General features: G+C 43.3%; 1 protein-coding gene across 12 annotated transcripts in view; it reads right to left on the bottom strand.

Annotated features, from left to right (window-relative positions):
* The window catches only part of dmd (dystrophin), a 1,582,845-nt gene that overhangs the window by 324,732 nt on the left and 1,233,271 nt on the right, over positions 1-24,842 (bottom strand). For all 12 annotated transcript variants that reach the window (XM_055644518.1, XM_055644513.1, XM_055644515.1 and 9 more), the window contains one exon: positions 4,689-4,806. In XM_055644518.1, the coding sequence (XP_055500493.1) occupies positions 4,689-4,806 (118 nt within the window). The remainder of the gene's footprint in view (positions 1-4,688; positions 4,807-24,842) is intronic.

The raw sequence follows: 24,842 nt of genomic DNA, 5'->3' as shown, positions 1-24,842 counted from the left end.
ACCTTCTGGCATATCGGGATAGGCTGATAGGTGGCCAAAACCAATTACTGGGTCAAACATGGCACTGAAGTTCCAAACCTCTGCACTATAATGGTTTGACAATAAGATAAATAGATTAGAAAGTAACCGTCCCCTCTGAACTCTTGTTTTTTATGACTGATAAAAGATAATGATTCAATTTGTTGTTACATGTGGTTTTATGCTGCAGTGCTCCTGAACTTTGACTGAACATGTCCTTTGACACATTTTTAAATGGAAGCCAGTTAAGCAGGAAGCTTACACAATTTTCACAATGCACCAACAAAAGGGGCAGTGAGTGCATAACTGGAACAAGGCCTCGGACACAGGAATATGGGGGCAGGAACTGCCATTCAATGCCTTTGTGGCTGATCTACCCCAGGCCTCAACTTCATCTCTGTTCCATTCCCCTGAGCCCACAATTCACTGATCCTTCAAATAATTATGTTTTTGCTTTAAATATCCCCCATGATCATGTTTCCACAACTATCTGTGACAGAGACTTAAAGATTCATCACCCTTTCGTAGTAGTTCCTGTGCATCAAGTTTAAAATGATCTCCCCTAGGCTTGTCACTCTGTCTCCATGTTCAAGATTGTCCTGCTATTAGAAACATTGCTTGTTACATCCTGCATGGATCTTACATATTTTAATAAGATCATCCCTCATTCTTCCAAAGCCAAGCTGCAGTGGTCCAATTTCTGTCGCTCCTGATGATGGGACAAACCTCCTCGTCCCAGGAATTAGCCAAGTGAATCTCTTTGTAATCAGCTCCAAAGCCAGGACACCTTTTTCAAATAAGGGGACCACAGCTATATACAGTATTCAAAGAATGAATGAATGATGAATGAATGAATGATTGAATGCATGAATAAGCTTATTGGCCAAGTATGTGCACATACAAGGAATTTGCTTTGGTGTTCTGCTCGCAAGTAACAACACGACATACACGGCATTAAGAATAAAACATTATAGTTTAAACATGTGAATGAAATAAAATACCAGAGCAAAAGGAGGCTACAGACTTTTGGTTACTGAGTCGAGCTACCGCTTGTGGAAAAAAGCTGTTTTTATGTCTGGCTGTGGCGGCTTTGACTGTCCGGAGTCCCAACTTGCTCTTCCCCAAGAACCGGACAATGATTCTTCTGCACAACATTGTGTGGACAGATAGTGAGGCCATCACTCCGGTTTGACATTCCATGTGGTGTAAATGTTAGCTATTCAAACGTTTAGGAAGCAGGATGTTCCACTTTCTAAACCTTTAATGCTCGACAACACGCCTGCAGGGGGTAAAAAAGAAGGCACTTATGAGGCCTGAGTTTGGGGCAAAAAGAACAGAAACAGGAAGAGGAATCACTTGGAAAAGATAAGTTGTCAATTCTGCAGAAATCAGAATGTTGGGGCTCATGTGCCAAGTGAAGGTTCATCCAAACTGGAAAGGACTCGTCTCATTGGGATAGCTGGCCTCTTCTTCACGGCACTATGTACAGGATAAACAGTGGCTGGCTGAAGAACAAAAGCTTTGCATCACGTCATAAAGGAAGAAGCTGGGTTGGAGCCCATTTTTTCACATCAGGATACCCAGGCGCATTAACATCCTTTGTTGTTGTGCCCGATCAACAGGATGATTAGCATGAGCTGGCTGCCAAAACCGGTGAAGTAGGCAGTCAGCATGATACATACTGGCATGCCACCTGCTTTGCATCAATTGGAGTGAGGCGAGTGGTGAGCTCGAGTGAAGGCAAGCCTACACTGACCTATGGGAAAAGATTTAATAGGAATCTGAGGGGTAACTTTTTCACACAAAGTGTGGTGGATTTATGGAACATGCTGCCAGAGGAGTTAGTTGAGGCAGGGACTATCCCAACATTTAAGAAGACAGGTATACAGATAAGACAGGTTTGGACAGATATGGACCAAATGGTGGCAGGTGAGACTGGGACATGTTGGCCAGTATGGGCAAGTTGGGCCAAAGGGTCTGTTTCCATGCTGTATCACTCTATGACTAACCGGTTCCACAGTCCTCCATATTTATTTCCCTCTTGAGATCACACCTTCCCGAGCCAACAGTGGGCTTCCCATTGCCTGCCTCCGGGTGGCGTCCGTAATGGCTGCCTCGCCAGCAGTCTATTTTGTCCCTTCTCTGTTTTTATTATTTTAATTATGTCTTGAATGTTTGTTTTAATGTCTCTTGGTATGTTTTAGGTGGGGGGTGCGGGGTGTGGATCGGGGGAAACCTTTTCCAGTCACTTACCTCGACAGAGATGCAATTTTTCTCCGATTCGCATCTCCGTTCCCCCCCCCGTGACCTACAACGAGGAGTGGTAGGCCTTTCCTGGAGACCGGCCCGGAGCTTCAAGCCGCGGGTGCAGCCAGGAGCCTGGGATCTTTTGCCGAGGTTTGCCAGTGTTGCAGCTCCGACCGCAGGGCTTGTGGACTTTCACACCGTGAAGCAGCGGTCTCCGGGAAAAAGCGGCCGACTCGGAAGCTCCATGCCGCAGAGTGTTCCGATCCATCCCGGCGAGAAAGCATGAAGAGTGGACCGTCGGCAACGGCCCCATTCAAAGGCCCTGACCACGGGTGAACAATGGAGGAAGATGGCTGAACTTTATTGCCTTCCATCAATAGACAATGGGCGCAGGAGTAGACCATTCAGCCCTTCGAACCAGCACCGCCATTCAATATGATCATGGCTGATCATCCACAATTCCTGCCTTCTCGCCATATCCCCTGACTCTGCTTTCTTTAAGAGCTCTATCTAACTCTTTCTTGAAAGCATCCAGAGAATTGGCCCCCACTGCCTTCTGAGGCAGAGAATTCCACAGATTCACAACTCTTTGGGTGAAAACGTTTTTCCTCATAAATTCACAGAGGAACGTTGATTCCACTGTGGTGGATGTTTATGTTTATTTTATGTGCGGCGTGTATTTTCGCACTTTTACTTAGTATGGCTGTATGGTAACTCAAATTCAACAGTACTTTAATTGGTACATGTGACAATTAAATTGCATCTTAAATCTTGAATCTCGAATCCTGATATTATTTGTTGCCGACCCCGATTGGCCCTGGTCTTTTCTCGCCTCCAGCTCTTCACCACCTCCCCGCCCCCACCCCCTACTTTCAGTCTGAAGAAGATCCACTCGAAACGTCGCCTATACTTTTCTTCCAAAGATGCTGCATGTGCTGCTGAGTTACCCCAGCACGTTGCGTCTATCATTATCCCAGTTCACCTTCCTACCGGCCTTCCGTCCACATGCCCAAAGTTTCCAATGTTTCCCTCTTGGTTCTCCCGTCCAGTGAGCATTTGTTCGTGCCCTGCCGAGCGACAAGCCTTCATCCGAGTCTCATTCTACCACATTTCACTCTCACATCTCCAAATATCTTCCGTCCTCTCACACACTAATCCGGTTTTGACGCTCCAAGACTCTATGACTGTCCCACAGCAAAGGTCATCAGAAGCAAGGACTCTGGTATGTCTCTGTTGAACACCCCACTAAAGTCACCTGGAATCCCTCCCGTCAGTCCAGCTGAGGTCTACCTGTTCAGTCACTGCAGTGAAACTGGGAACATTTCTTCCAATGTCACACATTTGTCTTATTAAGCTGGGCAGTTTGAAAAACTGCAGAAGATGCTGTTGCTTTTCCAGTGACATCCTGGTTGGAAATTGGAAGCTGTACGGCCACAATGCTTCTGCGTTACTTATCCCTGCAGAATACGGGTTACTGACATCAAACCTCAACCTGTTTTGTACACTCATACGAGTCAGGAGCAATCAATCCCATTCTGACCTGGGCCTCCTCCATTGCTAGAGTGAGCCAACACACTAACTGGAGGAAAAACACCTCATATTCCACTTGGGTGATTTATAACCCAATGGTGTGAACACTGGATTCTCTGATTTCAGATAACTATAAAACCCTCCCCTCACGATACATTCCTTTCTCTAGCTTCACAATTCACAACGCTTCAACCTTTTCTCACACCTCCGGTCTTTTCATCTCTGGCCTCTGTCCTCCCATCTGCCTACAAACTCCCCATTCACCTGTATTAATGTATCAATGCAAGGCTTTGACCTGTGCCTCCTCTCTTCCAGCTTTCTCCCCTCCACCCCCCAACACACAATCAGTCCGTAGAAGGGACCCAACCAAAAACATTATCTATCCATGCTCTCCAGGGATGCTTCCTTACTTGTTGAGCTACTCCAGCATTTGGTGTCTTTTTTTTTTGTAAACCAGCACCTGCAATTCCTCGTATCTACATCTATTTTCTTCAGCTTCTTTTGGTTTAGTTTAGTTTAGTTTAGAGATGCAGCGCAGAAACAGGCTCTTCGGCCCTCCGAGTCCTTGCCGACCAGCGATCCCCGCGCATTAACAAGGGACAATTTACACCTATACCAAGCTAATTAACCTACAACCCAGTGTGGGAGGAAAACGAAAATCTTGGAGAAAACCCATGCGGTCACGGGAAAAACATACAAACTCTGTACAGACAGCACCCCTAGTCGGGATCGAACCCGGATCTCCGGCGCTGTAAAGCAGCACGGCTTATTCACTGAATATGAATTGTCCAGTGAAGAAATAGCATTATAAATTTAACAACTTCAATGCAGGCTAGAGATGTACAGATGTACAGGAGCTACACAGTGTGGCTGTGCACATGTTCAGTACTTACTGCGATCTGTGATGATGGCTCGGGCTTCCTGGTTGGTTGTCTTGTTCTTCAGGTTCTGTGCTGCAGTGATCAGCTCATCCAGCTGAGGGCGCTTTTGATCCAAGTCTTGCAGAGTGGCCTGGAAAAGGAAGAACAACGACTCTTAATAAGGAAAAGCATTCACAAGGCAGCAATCTTACTCCCTATGATCGAGGCAAAAAAAAGATTGGTTTCCAGATGTGGTGTGACGGACTTGTCACTGCTAATATTAATAAAATTAATGAACGTAAACGTGCAAGGATTACAAATCCACTTGAGGGACTGTAAAGGGACTCAATGACAATTTTGAAAATGCCACGAGATTTGCCCATGTGTGCATTCACATCTGCTGCTCTCAGCTACTATTCCAAACTTAGCTATAAATTTTTAATTAATAGTCTGTGTTGATCCTCGATTTCATGGTTACTGGCAAATAAAATGGTTTTCATCCATATCCATAATTAAGTAGATATAATTAAATATATACACATTATTTGACAAAACTTCAATTTGCATTACAGTTTCCATAGTACCATGTAGTCAGAGGCACTGGATTGCTTGTGGACATCATAGAAAAAAAAGATAGGGCAGGGCAGAACAGTGGTGCAGTGGTAGAGTTGCTGCCTAATGCCCCTGTCCCACTTAGGAAACCTGAACAGAAACCCCTGGAGACTTTGCGCCCCACCCAATGTTTCCGTGTGGTTCCCGGAGGTTTTTGTCAGTCTCCCTAATGGTCGAAAGTAGTTTCCGCTTCTTCTATGTTCCGGCAATTATTTCAAATAATTCAAAACCGGCTGTGAACAAAAATTGGTTGCCGTTTTAAAAATCGGTAATCTGTTAGTCGAAGCCGGTTGCGATGCTAGTTGAAGGTGGTTGCCGGAGGTTGCAGGTAGTGGAAGGTCTTATCTTCGATCCTGACCATGGGTGCTCTCTGTGCGGAGTTTGCTCCGGTTTCCTCCCACACTCCAAAGACATGCAGATTTGTAGGCCAATTGGCTTGGTTAAACTGTCCCTAGTGTGTGTAGGATAGTGTTAGTGCTCGGGGATCGCTGGTCAGCACCGACTCGGTGGACTGAAAGGCCTGTTTTCGTGCTGTATCTCTAAACCAAACTAAAAGGTCCACAACCTAAGGTCCTCAATTGGGGCAAGGCCAATTTTGGAGGCATTCTATGAGACTTTGCAAAGGTCAACGGCACAAGAATGTTTGCAAGTGAAGGGAAATCTGGTTGAATGTTTTTAAAAGTGTGATCGCAAAGATTCAGAGAAGGCGTGCTCCTGTCAGGGTGAAAGGCAAGAGCACACTAAGGGAACACTAGATGGTGTGAGATGTTGAAGGTTTGGTCATAGAAATGGAGGCATATGTCAGATTTATGCTGTCGGCATTAAGCAACAGCCTCACCAAATATAAGAAGCATAGGAGTGCATGTAAGTGGGAAATCAGGAAGGCAAAGAGGGCATGAGATGGAGAAAACAAAATTTCCTAGCGATTCCATCGGTGAATTAAGAGTAAAATGGGAGTGAGGCAAAGAATAGATCCTCTTAAAAATCAGCATGACCAGGGATGGATGAGATTGTTAATGACATTTTTATCAGTTTTGATTGTGGAGGAGTTCGTGGAAGCTGATGAATTGAAGCTAAACTTTAAACCTTTCCTATCCATGCACCTGTCCAGGTGGCTTTTAGATGCTGTTATAATACCTGTCTCAACTAACCCTCAGGCAGCTTTTTCCATATGCCCACCCCCCTCTGAGTGGCAAATGTTACCCCTCGGGTTCCTATTAAATCTCTCCCCTCTTACCTCAAACCTCTGTCATCTGGTTCTTAATGTACATAGCCTGGATAAATGATTGTGCATTTACCCTATTCGCCTTTAAGTTCGTCTTGCTGCAGTCGCTGGAAATAATGGAGAAGTCAAAAGTGGAGAGGGCAAGCTGTCTGCTGTTTGTTGCTGTCTATTATATAGTTTCCAGCCAGGGCAGGTTGCAGACCGTAATCTGGTGTGAGATGTAGACTGCAGTTGTGATAATAGAAGTAAACGCTCTTGGGAGGTAGAAGGGTTGACACTTCATTGCTAGATGTGCCAGGTGGATGGTGCAGGAGTTGGACAAGACCGTCATGTCCGAGCACCACCGTGAATTTACCATGAGGCCACCCCTCACCTTTTCCCGATGAAACCATGCAATGGATCAATAAACCTTCGGGCTGGAGGGTTGAGTCTGGAAAGTGGGAAGTAAGCCATGATTCTGTGAAACACACTACATGGCACTCTTTCATCACTTCAGTAAATAAGCCTTGTGCTCAAGTCCTCAATCTTATTTATAGAATGTTTTCGGATTCTCCTTTACCTTATTCGGCAATGATAACCCGTGTCTGAAGAAGGGTCTTGACCCAACCCAAAAAGTTGCCCATTCCTTCTATCCAGAGATGCTGCCTGTCCCACTGAGTTACTCCAGCATTGTGTGTCTATCTTTGGTGTAAACCAGCGACTCCAGTTCCTTCCTACACGTCTCCTTTTTTGCCCTTTTGTTTTCTTCTTAAGTCTTTTCCTACGTCGTTAAGGGATTTGCTTGAGCTCAGCTCCATTGTGGTCAGATGGAAGATAGTGTTGATAGCATGCAGTTGGAACAGGGCTGAGGAACTCAGGCATTTGTCGAGCAGTAGAGGAAATAGTCAAATGTTCAGGATAAATATTCTGCAGCAGCCTAGTGACAGCCAACACCTGGAGTACCAAAGCCTGCACACCTTGTTGCTTTGAAATTAATAAGTGCAGAGAAAGTATGACAGAATTACATGCAACAAGAAAGTATTAAAGAAAGAAAATATTTGTACACAACTCGCAATTTGTTGTGTAGACAGATGGGTGTACATGTTATTTAATCCCAGATTCACTTTTCCAATATCAGGTGTTTAAGGATACCAACAGTCCATAAATATCAAACATTTGTTCTGTTCACAATTATTGCATGAAGGCTCTTTTTCCACTGTTTATGCGGCAATATCCAGTTCCACCATGTCAATGGGCAGTAATTCATCATCTACAATTTAAATCTTAAGGCATTTTCCAAATCATTATCACTCATACATTAAGCTCTAATTGTACATTTTTCACATATGGTTATACTGCCTCTCAAATGCAATTTCATGGACTTGATCTTCCTATCCATCAGCTCTCGAACACCTCTCTTCACCAGATGGTGAGCTTAAGGCATTTCCTTCCTCACCCTCGCTTAAAACAATAACTTTTGCTTTGATATTTTCAGTCAAGGACATTGTACAAATTAGTCTTAATTTCAACCAAGACAGAGCTCCTACTCAATTCCTTTGTCAAAATTTAACATAAAAGAATAGTTTAGATTAGTTCAGAGATACAGCACGGAAACAGACCCTTTCCCACCGGAACTACACCATCCAGCAACCCCCGCACATTAACACTATTCTACACACACTAGGGACAATTTACACTTATACCAAGCTAATTAAGTTTTTGGAGTGTGGGAGGAAACCGGAGATCTCGGGGAAAAAAATGGCCAAACAATAGACAAAGTTGTCGCTCAGGACATGAGAAAGATTGTGTCTCATAGAATTCCCAATGCAATTGTCTGCTTCCATTTGTCGTTTATATGCAAACTCGCTCGGCTTCCTTGAAAAAAACTTGATCAAGATTGGAACATCATCCTAACACAAAACTCAATTCAACAAAGCATAATCTAATTTCATTGCCTCAAACAGTTGCTTTGTCTGCACCCCTTCAATCAGGCTATTTCCGGCGATTCATTAGCTTTTGAATCTGCTGATCAGCTATTTTGAGCTTTATTGGATGGCATGTATGAGCAGGCCAAATCATTTTTGAAAAAAGATACCAAAAAGCAAATTCATCAACGCGATTGTTAAAGTGACAGAAATGTAACTGAAATGACCCAGAATAGTCACAGGGATTTACTCTGGTGCTTATTGGGGATGTGTTTCCAGGGCTATTCCTTCACGTCAGCATCTGATCTTGTTGCAGAGGATTTAATGTTTAGATAAACAGGGCAGCTATGGGCTGAGCATAAGTTGATAATGATGGACAAACATTAAACAAAATGCGTTCAGAGTATAATCTCTCAAAATATAGCTGGTTTATTTGAACCGTGTGAATAATCTTTGACCTGCGACAGGATTAACAATTGCTTTCCACTGAAATATTTCACTCAGAGGTTTGGTTTGTTCATTTTCCTTGACAGATAGGAAAAAGCACTTCCATGCCACTTTTCCCCCCAAAATGTAGGAGGGATTTTGTAATTTTCACCCAAAAGAGGATGAGATCTGGAAGGTTAGAGCACGTGGGATAGCTGAATAGATAGAAACTTGGCTTCATGGAAGGAAGCAGAGGGAAATGGTGGAAGGTTGCTTCTCAAACTGGAGGCCTGCGACCAGTGGCGTGCCTCAGGGTGTGTTGCAGGGCCCATTACTGTTTGTCATCTATATGAATGATTTGGATGAGAACATGCATGGCAAGATTTGCAAGTTGGCTGATGATACAGAAGTGGGTGGTATATTTCAGATAGTGAAGATGGATGTCAAAAATTGCAGCAGGATCTTGATCGGTTGGCCAGGTGGGCTGTGGGAATCGATGATGGAATTTAATAAAGAGAAATGTGAGGTGGTGCATTTTGGAAAGTCTAACATGGGCAGGACCTAGACAGTGAATGGTAGGGCTCTGGGAAGAGTTGAAGAACGGAAGTGTCTAGAAATGCAGATACATAGATCCTTGAAGCTGGCCTCGCATAGGGTGTTCAAAACGACTTTTGGCACATTGGCCTTCATCAGTCAGAGAATAGAGTAACGGAATTGGGAGGTCATGTTGCAGTTATATAAGACGTTGGTGAGGCTGCATTTTTAGAGTATTGTGTTTAGTTGTGGGCACCATGTTATAGGAAAGATGTTGTCAAGCTGGAAAGGGTGCAGAGAAGATTTACGAGGTTGTTGCCAGGACTCAAGGCCCTGAGCTAGAGAGAGAGAGAGTCAGAGAGAGAGTGAAGGGGAGAGAGATTTGAGAGTGGCCTGTCCTCACCCTGGCATGGCGGGTGTCGAGGGGAGATGTGTGCTTGGAGTGATTCTGACTGAGCTTACCACCGCTCCGTCGGATTTGCTCATCAGGCCCAGGCTCCAGGATATTTCTCGGGCACCGGCTCCACACAACACGAGCCGCCTTTCCGAGATACCCAGTGTGCCGTTTCATGATGTGGAGACGCATACTGTACAGAATGCTCCTGCACATTCTGCACCTCCTAGCCTTCGTCTTCATCTGGACACGCCTTGTTGGTCCGTGTTACCAGCTGAAGGCGGGGGCGGACCCTCTTCCTGGCCTATGTCCGTGCTCGCCTGTCCCTGGTCTGGCAACATGTGGTGTCGTCCCGCGACGTATAGGTCGGCAGGGCGGGGGGGAGGGGCAGAGGGTAGTGGTGTGTAATAAACCTTTGAGTCGGTTCAAGGGCTCGCCGGCCGCCTGGATTTTCTGCGGCGTGGAAGAGACCGTGTTCCACGCGTATATGGAGTGTGTGAGGTTGCTGCCCCTGCACCAATATCCTGGGCCTGGCCAAGATGGCCATTCTTGGGTCCAGTCAGCGGGCGGTCGGAGGTCACACCAGAGTCGGCTGCCTGCCCCTCTTCCGGGCCTATGTTCATGCTCGCCTGTCCCTGGAAAGGGAACATGTGGTGTCCATGGGGACGTTGGAGGCCTTCCGTGAACGCTGGTCGCTGTGTGGGGTCGAGAGCATTGTAAATAATGACTGGACCATTGTACTATAATGACTGCTTGATGTATTGTAACCTTTGAATGTACTTTTGGTACGCTGTATTATGCATTTTACTGAATAAAGTCCTTGGAAAGAAAAAAAAGGGGGAGAGGGGAGAGGGGGAGAGAGAGAGAGAGAGAGGGGGGGGAGGGGGAGGGGGGAGGGGGGAGAGAGGGGACGGGGGGGGGGGGGGAGGGGGGGGGAGGGGGAGAGGGGGAGAGGGGGGAGAGAGTGGCAGAGGGGAGAGAGGACAGAGGTGGCATAGAGAGCGACAGAGAGAGAGAAAGAGAAATGAAGAGAGAGTGAGGCAGAGATAGAGTAAGAGAGAGACAGATTTCATGGTCAATGAATATGAACACTGAAAAATTGCAATGAATTTGTGCCAGGAGCACATTATATGTTGTGGTTCTGCCAGAATCAATCGTCATTTGCCTTTCAGATGTGAAACTCTGCTTAAATTGTTACAATAAACAAAGAGAATAATATCTCTTTTGACTGCCTTCGCCAATACTGATGAGAACCAAAATGGGGCCAAACAAATCTCCTCATGGGATTCATGAAATGTTGTCATACTAATATGACCAAGGCCCATTCATAACAACTTGGGATCTGAACAAGTTGCATGGTGTTTCTTTAAACCTTTATAATATTACATTTATGTTAAAAAAAACAAACAGGAATCTCACAATTTTTTTGGTATTATTGAACAAGGAGAAGCCTTGAATCTTGATCAGCCTAAATGGCGCACAATGCTTTACACCAGAGGTTCCAGTCTTTTTTGTCCCGTTTACCCCTGGCAACTTTAATAGCACATAACAATGTTATTTCACTGATTTATGAACAACTAATGATGAACAGATTCCAGGTATACCAGAACCAAACACAGTCAGTCAATGAGAAAAAATATGTACACATCCAGAATCAACAAATTTACCCCCTGGGTGGGCGAAATTTATCCCCTGGGGGTAAAATTAACCCAGGTTGGGAACCCTTGCTTTACACCACATGCAAATCTTAAACTGTACTTTTGTATACAATCGCCACAGGCCATCCGTAGACTTGCTCCATTATATAGAAGGATAATACATTCAAGGCCCCATTCAACTATTTGATTGCAACACATGCTCCTTTCCCCTCAATTCCTGTCGGTAAATATAATGGAAATATTCTTTGAGGCACAAAGTTTTGCTGCTTGGATATACAACAATATACCTACTGTGTAGGAAATAACTGCAGATGCTGGTTTATTTCAAAGGTAGACTGAAAATGCTGGAGTTACTCAGCGGGACAGGCAGCATCTCTGGAGAGAAGGAATGGGTGACGTTTCGGGTCGAAAAGGGTCTGAAGAAGGTTCCCGACCCGAAACGTCACCCATTCCTTCTCTCCAGAGATGCTGTCCGTCCCGCTGAGTATACCTACTGTGTTCTGCTCTCCAAATTGTTTTTCCACAAAAAAAAAATTAAACAGAAGGGAGTTTGCACGTTCTCCCTGCGACCACGTGGGTTTTCCCCGAGTTGCTCCGGTTTCCTCCCACACTCCAAAGACGTACAAGTTTGTAGGTTAATTGACTTTGGTAAAAATTGTAAATTGTCCCTAGTGTGTTGGACAGTGTTAGTGTACAGGGATCGATGGTGGGTGCGGACTTGGTGGGCTGAAGGGTCTGTTTCCGTGCTGTACCTTTAAACTAATCTAAACTTCTCTCGCTATACAGGAGAGATCCTCCAAAATAATGCATATCACAATTTAAACCTCACCTGCATCATGATTTTGTTTTTATTCAAAACTAAAGTGAAAGGCAGTCACTAATTGGATTTCTTATTGTTGATTTTACTGCCTCATCAGACTTGTGATAAACTGTCAAATTAAAGCGTGCCGGCTTCACCATCAAATTATATAACAGCAAAGTAAATGTTTAGAACCATTGACAGTATTCTGACGACGCACGATAATAGCTGGAGGATCCACTGAAGATTATGAATGTCTCCATTCAACAGATACACCCTCAGGATGTTTCAGCAATTCACAACTTAAGTTAAAAGTATCTATCTCAACAAACCAAGTCACAAAGAGCTATTTCCCATGTATAACAAGCAATGATGATGCCAGACAATGATGCATAGTAAAATTCTTCTAATTAGGCCTGATTATCCTCTCTGCGTGGCTTGATGATTCATCAGACATGTCAGAAGGTTTGGCAGTTGATCTGAATATTCAGAATTTCTAATTATTAATTACTATCTGAAACAGACAAGGTGCATTGTGCAATCACCTGAACCAAGCGATTGTGGCAAGTACCAGTTTATTTTGTTTCCAGAATGCTTAAAATATTTTAAAAGGTCAGAGTGATACAGTGTGGAAACAGGCCCTTTGGTCCGACTTGCCCACATCGGCCAACATGTCCCATTTATACTAGTCTCACCTGCCTGTGTTTGGTCCATATCCCTTCAAACCTGTCCTATCCACACACCTCAACTACCTCCTCTGGCAGTTTGTTCCATACACCCACCACCCTTTGTGTGGAAAAAGTTACCCCCTCAGATTCCTATCAAACCATTTCCCCTTCACCTTAAACCTATGTCCTCTGGTCCTCGATTCACCTACTCTGGACAAGAGACCCGATCTATTCCTCTCATGATTTTATACACATTCTATAAGATCACCCCTCATCCTCCAATGCTCCAAGGAATGGACTCCCAGCCTACTCAATCTTTTCGTATAGCTCAGACCCTCTAGTCCTGGCAAGAATAACTAGATTCAAAGTGCTGGATTAACTCATTGGGTCAGGTAGCATCTCTAGACAAGACGGATAGGTGAGGTTTCGAGTCAGAACTGTCACCTATCCATATTCTCCAGAAATGCTGTCTGACCCACTGAGTTACTCCAGCACTGTGTCTTTTTTTGAAAACCAGCATCTGCAGGTCCTTGTGTGTCCATGAATAATCAGATGATCTCTTTGTTGAGGAATCAAAGCAGCACTTCATCCAGAGGCCCTTTTGTGTTGCTGAACATCAACAAAATTGGAGCTATCAGCAAAGGCAGTCAACACACATATCACAGAAGCTGCAGGTACAACGGAGGATGGGGAGGTGGGGAGAAGAAAGGAGAAAAAAAGGCTAATATCTTTATGTTTCGATTCCAAATACTGATACCTATCAATCATATATGCAAATGAGTTCAAGCATAATTCATCTGATATTTTGTGTTACAATTGTGACTTTAACCACGCATTAGGATAAAATATATGGTACTGCATACCATAATCTGTCATATTTAATGTAGGATTGTCTAAAAGGCTTATGAATCACTACATTGTTACAGTTGTCTTTATCTTATTACAAAACACCTTACACCAATATTACCATGTTCTGTCTTGTTTATTTCTTAAGACTCCTCGCTTCCAAGATTCTGTTCTCACTTTGTCCTGCACCTTGTCTTCCACTCCTAGATCGTGTGGAGTGAGGACCCTTGTCATTGCCTTCCCTCTCTGGATTACTCACAAGGCTTTGGTCATAAATGTTTGCACTTTCTCCTGTTGCAATTTAGTGACACTCCATTGAACTGACATCCCAAGTGTGACTAATGCACTCATTCGATCTTTACGACTACTGAATGGTCTCTGCATCACCGTAGTCCCCATTTATGGCATCTAGCTCAACCTGAGCTTGATCTCATACAGTAGGGATGGCACAGTGGCGCAACACTAGAGTCGCTGCCTGACAGCGCCAGAGACCCTTTGGTGCCCAGTGTTGTAAATCTTTCACACATACGGTCACTTAATTGAGTGACTGAATCAAATTCATAACTATGATTGCGAGCGCACCCTCTTAACTCTTCATCTTGATCTTCAACTGGACCCATCCATCTCCACTGCAACCCAACAGGTTATCTCACCCAAATCTTGGAAAGCTCCCTCGGCATTGGTGCTGAACACCATTTTGCACTGTCCCTGTAGAAATGATGTTCCGACATTATGGAACACTCTACCTTTGCACATTAGACAGGCCCCTTCACTGTCCATTTTCAAAACTAGTCTTAAAACCCTTTTCCATTCCTTGGCTTTCGCCCCTGCATGAGACTTTGCTTTTGTTTTAGTGTTTCTATTGTTTTTTTATTGTTTTTACTGTTTTTAATGTTTTTATTGTTTTGTTTTATGTTTATGATTAGTCATGTACAGCACTTTGTTGCAACAGTGGTTGTTTTTAAAGTGCTCTATAAATAAAGTTCAGTTCAGTTCAGTAGAAAGAAGAACTATTTACGACAAACATCCTGGCTGTTAAACAATCAGCTTGAGAAAATATCAACACATACATTTATTCTAAATTGATGAAGTGGCTTTGAATGTACTGAGTAACTTCCTCTTCTGGTGTGCACCTGAGTCAGTTTGCATAAGAAATTCCACTTCTTCACTCTGCAATTAAGGTGAGATTGGTCCATGGATACTGTTCCTTGCCTTTGGCGCAGACTTCTGTTTGTCTCAGCAGCTACCATCATTAGGGGCTGTGGGAATTATGGCATTGGACAATCTTGAAGAGGCCTACATAAGATTGGTGGATCCAATAACATCCACGATAAGGCCTCCTGCTCTCACACCCACATGGCTTGCATGCTTGCTGTCTTTGGCACTCACAGGACCTAAAGGATTACACTGAACTGGCTTGCAGCATCCATCTCATCATCTCAACCACTATTTCTGTGCCTTTTTTTGTAACCTTTCTCACGCTGGTAAACCATTTCTACTGATGTTAGACACAAAATGCTGGAGTAACTCAGCGGGGCAGGCAGCTTCTCGGGATAGAAGGAATGGGTGACCTTTCAGGGTCGAGACCCTTCTTCAGTAAACTGTTTCCCTTCTTTAATACCATCTCCAGACCGGTGGTTTTTCACGCCTCCTTGAGCATCAGATTGTACTGACGAGCGACAGTCTAAAAGGGTTGGAAAATTGTGCCGTTTTACCAGTGTCTTCAACCTGACCTTGCGGTAACCAATAGCTTACGTACTCGACTTAATTGCTGAGTAGTGTCAAAGAATTGAGGGATTTGCTTCTACCTTGGTTCTGTGGTGACCCAATGATGACAAGGTGAGTTTTGCAGATTCCATCAAAGATGGGCAGGAGGTGATAGATGAGTGGGGAGCCTGCAAAATTCTGCCTGTGTCCATTAGTTATACTGTCATCTATCTCCTTTCGATCATCGTCTCCCCAATGCTCGGTTCTCAATACCATCCTGAATATCCCTACTCCATTTCGAGAGGTCACATGCCAAAGATTACCAGGAGGAGATATTGCATTTCTTTTTCAAGAGAATGATAACATCCTTCAATCTCTTTCTCTATCTTCACTGGATTCTTTTCCCCATTCTCTATCTTCCCAGGATTCTTTTCCCCATTATTGGCGTGTCTATTTTGGGAGTCTGCTGTCAGGAATGTGAACAATGTAACCAGTCAATGGAGCTGACAGGGTTGAACTCAGGTAACAGTTCTGGGAAATTTGGCTTTGGCATTCAAATTTGGCTTTGAAGAGGACAATTATTTTGATTTGATTATCCTGCCAGTGAATTTGGAGGATTTTGTGGAGACTGCATTGGCAGCTTCCGCCCGAGTTGTTTGCCGTGTGTCATAAGTCTCAAAAGCATACAAAAGAGAAAGGATTATGGCTGCCTAGTAAACCTTAAGCTTCGTGCCAAGTTTGAGGGCCCGTCGTATTCTGTTTTGCTGAGTTTGAAAAAAGTGTCACTGTGTATGTGCAATGACTGTCATAGATGTTTCAGATATGGGGCCTCTGACCACTACACTGGAGCCTTTACCAGCATCACAAGTAGCAGACTCCAAGTTTAGAATGTACAAGGGTGGACAACCAGCCATTTCAGCACATAGAGACGCCTCTGGATAGAAGGAATGGGTGACATTTCGGATCGAGACCCTTCTTTGGGGTGTGTCGGTTGATTGTGACTTCTGCTCTGTTTGCACGAGATATTGTTGTCTTGCGTGAGTGTATCGGCAACTGTCCCTGCAGCTTGTTCTTCAATAAAGTAAGGCTTTGGAACCAGAGTTTGGCTTAATGTTTGACTAAACCAGACTAAGGGGGTAAGTCTAGAACCAGAATTTACAAAATGATACAGCATTACTAATTTTCAACTCCTTTCAGGCTTTCTGCAACCTTCAATATGCAGTCTGCAATTCATATGCCTTGTAAATGCATGGAAACATTTTATTCAATGGGAATAGCCTAAATATGCTGCAAATATTTGGCATACACCAGGGAGATTGAAAGGCTGCAAGTCACATTAGATCTCAAATATAGTTGGCAACCTGATGGTCATATTCTAAAGAGAATCATTCCTTTCAGCGAATAAGCAATGAAATCCCACCCATAACACTCACAGATACCAAAGGCACCGTGTTTATATCTCATTTAACAAATGAGAAAGGCTAAAGAGCTCCACTTCATGGCTACACTGATTGTTAAATGAAAGCAATCACCAATCTGATAAGTAAGTGCCCAGACCAGGGAGTACAAATAAGATGTTCTCTGACCTTTCATCAAATATTCACGCAACCTCATCTCTGGAACCATTTGCTAAATGAAGCACATGCTGTTCAGTCACACAGTTTTGATTTCAGGTTAATCACATAAAAAGACGGAAGGCAACTGAAAAAAACACATACTGGAGATGCATGGAATAGCTCAATAATTGGCAAGATTATTCTTCATTTACAAAGGGCCAAAATTGGTGTCAAAAGCATCAGATGAACGATTTGCCTGATCAGTGAATGATTTTGTGTTTGGATTCAGCCAGTTTCCGAGCACCTGCTGTCTGCTCCAAGGTGCCAAGTAACTCCAGTGAAAGCAGAAAGCCAACCCAGAACACACGGAAGCTGACCACGCAACAGAAAGACTTGCATTGATGCAGTGTTTTTGAAGGGTGGCCTGTGTGTTCATGGAAACACGAAAGCCAGCTCAGGGTCAACAAGTAACCCAAAAGCAACTAAGAGACACAGCTAGGAGAAAAGACAACAAACAGCGAGACTCAGAGAGAGGTTTAAATTGCTAGTTCAAGAACGAAGGCAGTTTTAAACTTATTATGTAGGCACAATTTCATACCTTTTATGAGGAAAAAAAGCACGGTTTATAAAGTGCTTCTCATCAGCTTCTCATCAAGAGAAAAATATAATGCTTCAGGCTTTATTTCACGGTTGTACACAAGCTTTGACGATTTTAACAATAGTTATTTCTTGCTGGTAAGGGAAGCCCAGTTAACACATTCCTGCTAAGCTGAGGGCACTTGGCATTTTTTGGCAACATTCTCGTTTGAGTGAAATATTTTTGAAACAGTTTTTTTAATATAGTGATGTCATGCAAGGAAACTGATACATGCACTGGGTGGTGAGTGTTGTAATGCGGCCAGGAGCTGTGATCAGCCACAGATGAGCAAACCACTACCATTGAGCAGGATAAGGCTGGTGATCAGCAGGGAGCCATTTCCAAACTGGGTGGGAGATTGGGGCAGTGAATGGGCAGTGAATGAGCCGGGAACTGCAAACAGGCTCATCGCAGGTCGCAATCTCAATCACATCATCACAGATGGCAGACACTCCGATAATCATCAAAAACAGTGGTGATTCAAAAAGAACATAATGATAATATGATGAGACTTTTAGAAAGGCAAAACAAAGTGCTTGGATAACTCACAAAGTGTAGGAAGGAACTGCAGATGCTGGTTTACACTGAAGATAGAAGGAACTGCAGATGGGTCCGATAAAGGGTCTCGACCTGAAATGTCACCTGTTCCCTTTCTCCAGAGATGCTGCCTGGCCCGCTGCGTTACTCCAGCTTTTTGTGTCTATCTTCTGCTGGAGTAATTCAGCGGGTCAGGCAGCATCTCAGCGGGACGTGAAAGGTGATGTGGGATAGGGATTCACAGGAACCCTCTCCTTGAGCTTGGTAACAAGTTTGGAGGGGATGATGGTGTTGAACGCCGAGCTTTAGTCTGTGAACAACAACCTGACGTATGTGCTTTTATTGTCCAAGTGGCCCATTGCAGAGTGGAGATTGCATCAATGAATATATATTAAACTTATTTTTGTCTTTTATTATGGTATCTGCTGAGAATAATGCTCACATGTCTGTTGTGCTGCTGCAAGTAAACTTTCATTTGTCCTGTATCAAGACGATAAAACACTCTTGACATTGAGAATCAGAACTCTTATTCAAGCTGATTGTAGTACGGGGGGAGAAAGCTGGAAGTGGACAAACCCTGGGAAGCAATAGGTGGAAGGATCCAGGTTTAAAAAATGTTTTTAGAGATATTGTTAAAAAGGCACTTCGGCCCACCAAGTCTGCAGTGACCAGCGATCCCCGCACATTAACGCAAGCATACTGACACGAGGGAATATTTACCCTTATGCCAAGTATACAAACCCAAGTCAATTAACCTACAAATCTGTACGTCTTTGGAGAATGGGAGGAAACCAAAGATCTCGGAGAAAAACCCCCACAGTCACAGAAAGAACGTACAAACTCTGTACAGACAGCACTTGTAGTCAGGGTCGAACTGGTGTTTCCGACACTGCAAACGCTGCAAGGCAGAAACTCTATCGCTGTACCACCCTGCCGCCCTTGGGTGCGGGGGGGTCTGATTGCAGCTGGATGTATAAAGGCCAGGGATGAAAAGACAAAAGGCTGCAAAATAAGGAGACAAGGAGAGAGTGTAAAGCCAGAAGCACGGATATAGGTAGAAGGGGTCAGGAGAAAGAGGCAAGTGGGGCAATATTGTGAGAGAAATAGGTGCCCATCCAGTGGGGCACAGGGAAGAGGCGGAGAAAAGGACAGAGGGTGTCTGTTGGTTTGTTACCGAAAGTTGGAGAATTCAACGTTTATACCATTGAGTTGCAAGCTTCCCAAGTGGAATATGAAGTGCTGTTCCTTCAGTTTGCATGAGGCCTGGGACATTAGGATCATAACGGGAATGGGATAGCAACCAAGAGTTCTCGTAGGGTTTGGCAGACTGAGTTAATGTGGAATGGGAAGAATGGAGGGAAGAATGGGCAGGCAGAGGAGATTAGTTTAAATTGCATCATGTTCGGCACGGACATTGTAGGCCAAAGATGCCTGTTCCCATGCTGTACTGTTCTATATGTTCTAAATCCTGGTGATGTTCCTTTGAATGACACAGGATTTACTCCTTTCCACAATATACCCCATGATGAATTGTACATGAAAAATAAAGGCATAAATTGTAACTTTTTGATCCAATGTCTTCCATTCAGTAGTTATTGGTTCTCAAACGTATCAATGACATTATTGAGAGCATAAAATATAACATGGAAATGACATAAGCATGAGGGAATTACATGAATTACTTAGTTCACGTGACTTCAACACGAAACGAACCACAAAATATTGGCAAAATTGCTTTGGAAAGGCTATTTATGCAAAGAAACTAGCACAAAATGGTCCCACCACCAATTTTTGAGCAATTTTAAATTGTCTCAAGAATTATACAAGTGAGTCTGGCGATCTGTGGTGATTGCAGTTTGAAAAAAGGGTTGAAATTTCAGACTGGGTGACAACTCAGGCAAATGCTCAAAGGAAAATGGCTGGGACATCAATGGAGAACAGGAAACATGTATTTTTTACAAAATTTCAAAACTTGAATTAATTTTTCAGTACTGTAATTCAAACTGCGTTTGTTCTCAACGCTTTTTAATGAGACATAATCTTTCCCTGAAGCGCATAATTGCCAAATAATTAGAAATTTACAAGATTAATATTATATAATTCACATAATTGTACATAATTCGACTGGTCAGTCAGAAAATGAGAAGTAATCAGATTAGATCCTTTATAGCAGTTGGGAGCTGGAGCTAGAGTGCCACGATGAACTAACATGGGCGGCACAGTGGCGCGGCGGTAGAGTTGCTGCCTTGCAGTGTCAGAGACCCGGGTTCGAGCCTGGCTACGGGTGCTGTCTGTATGTACGTTCTCCCTGTGACTACGTGGGATTTCTCCGGGTGCTCCAGTTTCCTCCCACATTTCAAAGACGTGCAGGTTTGTGGGTTAATTGGCTTCCGTTAATTGTCCTCAGTGTGTACGATAGACCCTACAGGAATATTTTCAAGGAAAATCCAAGAGCCATCCTTGGTATCCTGTCAACTAATTATCCCACACACACCATCACTGAATTAGAACACATAACATGTCCACATGTAGAATATGGATCTTGCACAATCTGAGACATGGAACTCCAACATTGAAACAGAGACAACACTTCAAAAAAACAATCTGTGGTTGTGGAGCACTTTGGAGGCTCTAGAGATTATGAACTGTTCTTCAGACGGATTGTAGTAGTGGGGAAAAAAAGCTGGAAAAGTGGAGGGAGTGAGTCAAAGCCAGGCAAGAGAAACGTAGATACAGAGGAGTTTTGTTTTGGCAGATGAGTGGACAAAGGCTAGAGATCAAAAGGAGACTAAAGATTGTCAGATAAGGAGATAAATGTAGAGCAAGAGGGAGGGATGTAAGTGGAAGTGGACAATAATTTTCATCAATGTGATTTTTTTGTATTTAAATTGACAATAATTTCTGACTAAACTTTACTGTGCGAAGGATGCAGTCTACAAAGTGAAAGTGATAGAAAGCAAACTAATTTTGGAATGGATCAACTGGGTTTATATTCACAAGACTTTAGAAGGATGAGGGGATCTTATAGAAACATATAAAATTCTTAAGGGATTGGGCAGGACAGGAAAAAATGTCCCGATGTTGGGGGAGTCCAGAACCAGGGGTCACAGATTAAGAATAATGGGTTGGACATTTAGGATTTAGATGATGAAAAACTTTTTCACCCAAAGAGTTGTGAATATGTGGAATTCTCTGCCACAGAAGTCAATGGAGGCCAATTCATTGGATGTTTTCAAGAGAGAGTTGGATATAACTCTTAGGGCTAACAGAATCAAAGGATATGTGGAAAAACCAGGGGCGTGGTACTGATTTTGGATGACATCGAATGGCGGTGCTGGCTCGAAGGCTGATTTTCTATGTTTCTAATTTTCCTTGGCAACAGATGCAAGTTTCACCCGAGGACATGATGGCACTCTGATTATGGCAACCAGTGGGAAGGTTGCAAGGTACCGATGGCTCAGTGTTAACAGAACAAGCTCACCAAGATCAAACCATCAGTTCGGAGGTGAAAGCTAAATTACTTGAACATGCTGAGTTTTCTTAAAAAATAAGGATATTATTTTTCCTTTGCAGAAATACGTGACACAAGTGTGTGATGGGCAACATGCTCAGAACCTAAACACAGAAAGACTCAGGCAGAAGTTTGCTGCTTCCTCTAGACTGATAGACCCATAGGAATGGAAAGTGCAAGACCATTGCCCCACTCAGAGACGGCAGATTTATTTTTTCTATTATCTTTGACAAGGTACCTTTGTACAATGTTATTTCATACGCTTTGCTACTAAAATATTAAAACTCTATTACATTTCCTTGTTGATTTTGGGTAATACAGTATTCTGTATTCAATAGAAGATTAAATGGCATTGAACTAAAGCACAAAATACTATGCACTTTAAGATTTCTTATCTACAACACAAATAGTGATCTTCAAGCCTTTACTGGGCAATGGAAAAAGTACTTTAGTAATTACTCTTTAATGGAGAATTAGAATTTCATTACAAGATTAAAATAATCAGCAAATTGCTTCAAGAACATCAGAGCATTTAAAAAAAAAATTACACTGATTTCCTCTTTCACATGTTCGAAAATACCCAAACATTGAGAAGGCTTCATTTTGCTTGAAAAATTAACATACTGAATGCCTTGTAATGTTCTGGTTTTCTGCACCATTTAGCATTCCAAACTTGCTCTCTGAATATTCAATTTACAAAATATTCTCATTAAAAAGAGAAGTGAAAAGGGTTCACGTTTATAGTGGATACATGCTGCAGAAAAAAATGTTTGGAGGTTAAAGATCACAAATTAAATCATTGACCTTTTAACTTCCATAGAAACATAGAAAACAGATGCAGGAGCAGGCCATTTGGCCCTTCGAGCCAACACCGCCATTCAATGTGATCATGGCTGATCATCCAGAATCAGTAACCTGTTCCTGCTTTCTCCCCATATCCCTTGATTCCATTAGCCCTAAGAGCTATATCCAACTCTCTCTTAAATACATCCAGTGAATTGGCCTTCACTGGCTTCTGTGGCAGAGAATTCCACATATTCACAACTCTCTGGGAGAAAACGTTTTTCCATATCTCAGTCCTAAATGGCATACCCCTTATTCTTAAACTGTGACCCCTGGTTCTGGATTCCCCAAAATCAGGAACATTTTTCCTGCATCTAGCCTGTCTTCTGAAGAAGGGTCACAACCCAAAACGTCACCCATTCCATCTATCCAGAGATGCTGCCTGTCCCTCTGAGTTACTCCAGCATTTTGTGTCTATCTCTGAAGTTCTGTCCGGGGACCAGCACTTTGTAGCAATCGCAGAGAGAACTCATCAATGTTTCTATTTCCTGAGAAGATTGAGGACATTCAGAATGTCGCCGAATACTCTACCTTGTGCATGATAGAGAGCCAACTGACTGGTTATATCATGGACCAGTTCGCTAACTTGAACGTGCACGAACGAAGGAGGCTGTAGGACATAGTAGACAATGCTCACTCCATCACGGGGACTGACCACCCAACTATTGAAGAGACACACACCACCCTGGCCATGACATCATCTTGCTGTCACCATCTGGGCCCCTGAAAACTGCAGCCTCCAGATTCAAGAACAGCATCATCCCAGCAACTATCAGGCTCTTGAACATTGAACAACACTAACCACAACCTCAGCAACTATGATGGAGTGTGTTTTGGTTGCACGACAGTCTTAAGTTTTTGCACTATTATGTCTGTTAAATGATTATTAATGTATTATATTATTTCTTATTGCATATTTATTTCTGTGCTTTGTATAATTGGCCTATAAAGCTGCTGCAAATACGAATTTCATTATTCCGTTGCCTGTACATATGATAATTGAAAACATGTTTTAACTCATGCGCCTCATCTCTTGGTAAGATTCCTGGTTTGGTTCCTCGTCAGCAAAAACAAAATCAGATTTTCAGCCGTTGCGATGGAGTTGCCATCTCTTTCGTGCCAAGTTTGGGGTCAGGATCTTCAAATATCCTTTTGCTCAAGAGGCCAAAGGTCAAGATGGCTGGATGAAGACAGGAGTGAATTTTCAGCTTTGCTGGCTGCAACAGCCGAGAGGTGGTCCTTGAACAATGAGAAGTGTTTGAAGTATTCAGGAACTCACCGTCAGCCGTTACTGTTAGAGAACGATATTGTGCATTGGGATGTGGGTGATGGAAGACTTTGGCCTCGTAGATGTTGGGCATCAAGCCCATCCTCTTGTACATTTCTCTGCATAAGTCGAGGATAGCTTGCACCAGAAGGCAAAATCTTAGGACGAGGTGACTACATTCTCAAAAAGTTGCACAGATTCTTAAGAATCCCTGGTCCATGACCACTCAAAGTGGAGAATGGACTGTCCGAATGTGGTTGAGAATGTCAAGGTCATGCATTAAAAGCAAACGAGGCCCTGAAAGAGGCACATGGTGAGCACCATCTCACAAACCACTCACCTTGGAATCCAAAGCACTGGGGACCAGCAAGCCATCCTCAATCCCAAGGAACCACGAAGAAAAGACACAGTTGCCAAAATTGGTCAGTGCCAAAGGGGCAAGAGAAAGACAAATCGAGAAGGCAGCTCATTCTGAACACTGTTCATTAAGCCCAGCGGGAAATGTGCATGCATGGATGTTCTCCCTTGCAATAGCCTGCAAATGCATTGCCTGATAATACGGATAGTAATACAGAACAAACAGATACGTGGTTAACACACTGTGTTCTGCTACTTTCAGTCCAGTGATCTGGAGATCTATCCTGACCTTTGGCCCTGTGTCCCTAAGGTTAGCATATTTTCTCTGTAGCTGCATGGATTTCCACTGGGTGCTCTGGGTTCCTCCCACACCCCAACAGTGGTGCAGTTGGTATGATGGTTGATGGTGGTCAATGACCCCTAGTTCTGGTGGGTGGTGGGAGGGTCAAGGGGGAGTTGATGAACATGTGAGTGAGAATAGGTTTGTGGGCCATAAATGGGGGAAATGGGACTGATGGGGTTATCACAGAATCAAAGGGATGAATGGTCAACTTTTACAACATAAGCAAATATGACAAAAGACAACAAAAAAAAAAAATAGCGAGCAAAAAAACCTTATAGAACAACACCGAAGTAAAGATTGAAGGTAGCCACTATAACTATAGTTCACGAAGTTAACATGACATTTTCATCTTAGCCATCCACT

The sequence above is a fragment of the Leucoraja erinacea genome, chromosome 13 (assembly GCF_028641065.1).
Source record: "Leucoraja erinacea ecotype New England chromosome 13, Leri_hhj_1, whole genome shotgun sequence".
Classification (NCBI taxonomy): Eukaryota; Metazoa; Chordata; class Chondrichthyes; order Rajiformes; family Rajidae; genus Leucoraja; species Leucoraja erinaceus.
This window is presented reverse-complemented; position numbering and strand designations above follow the sequence as displayed.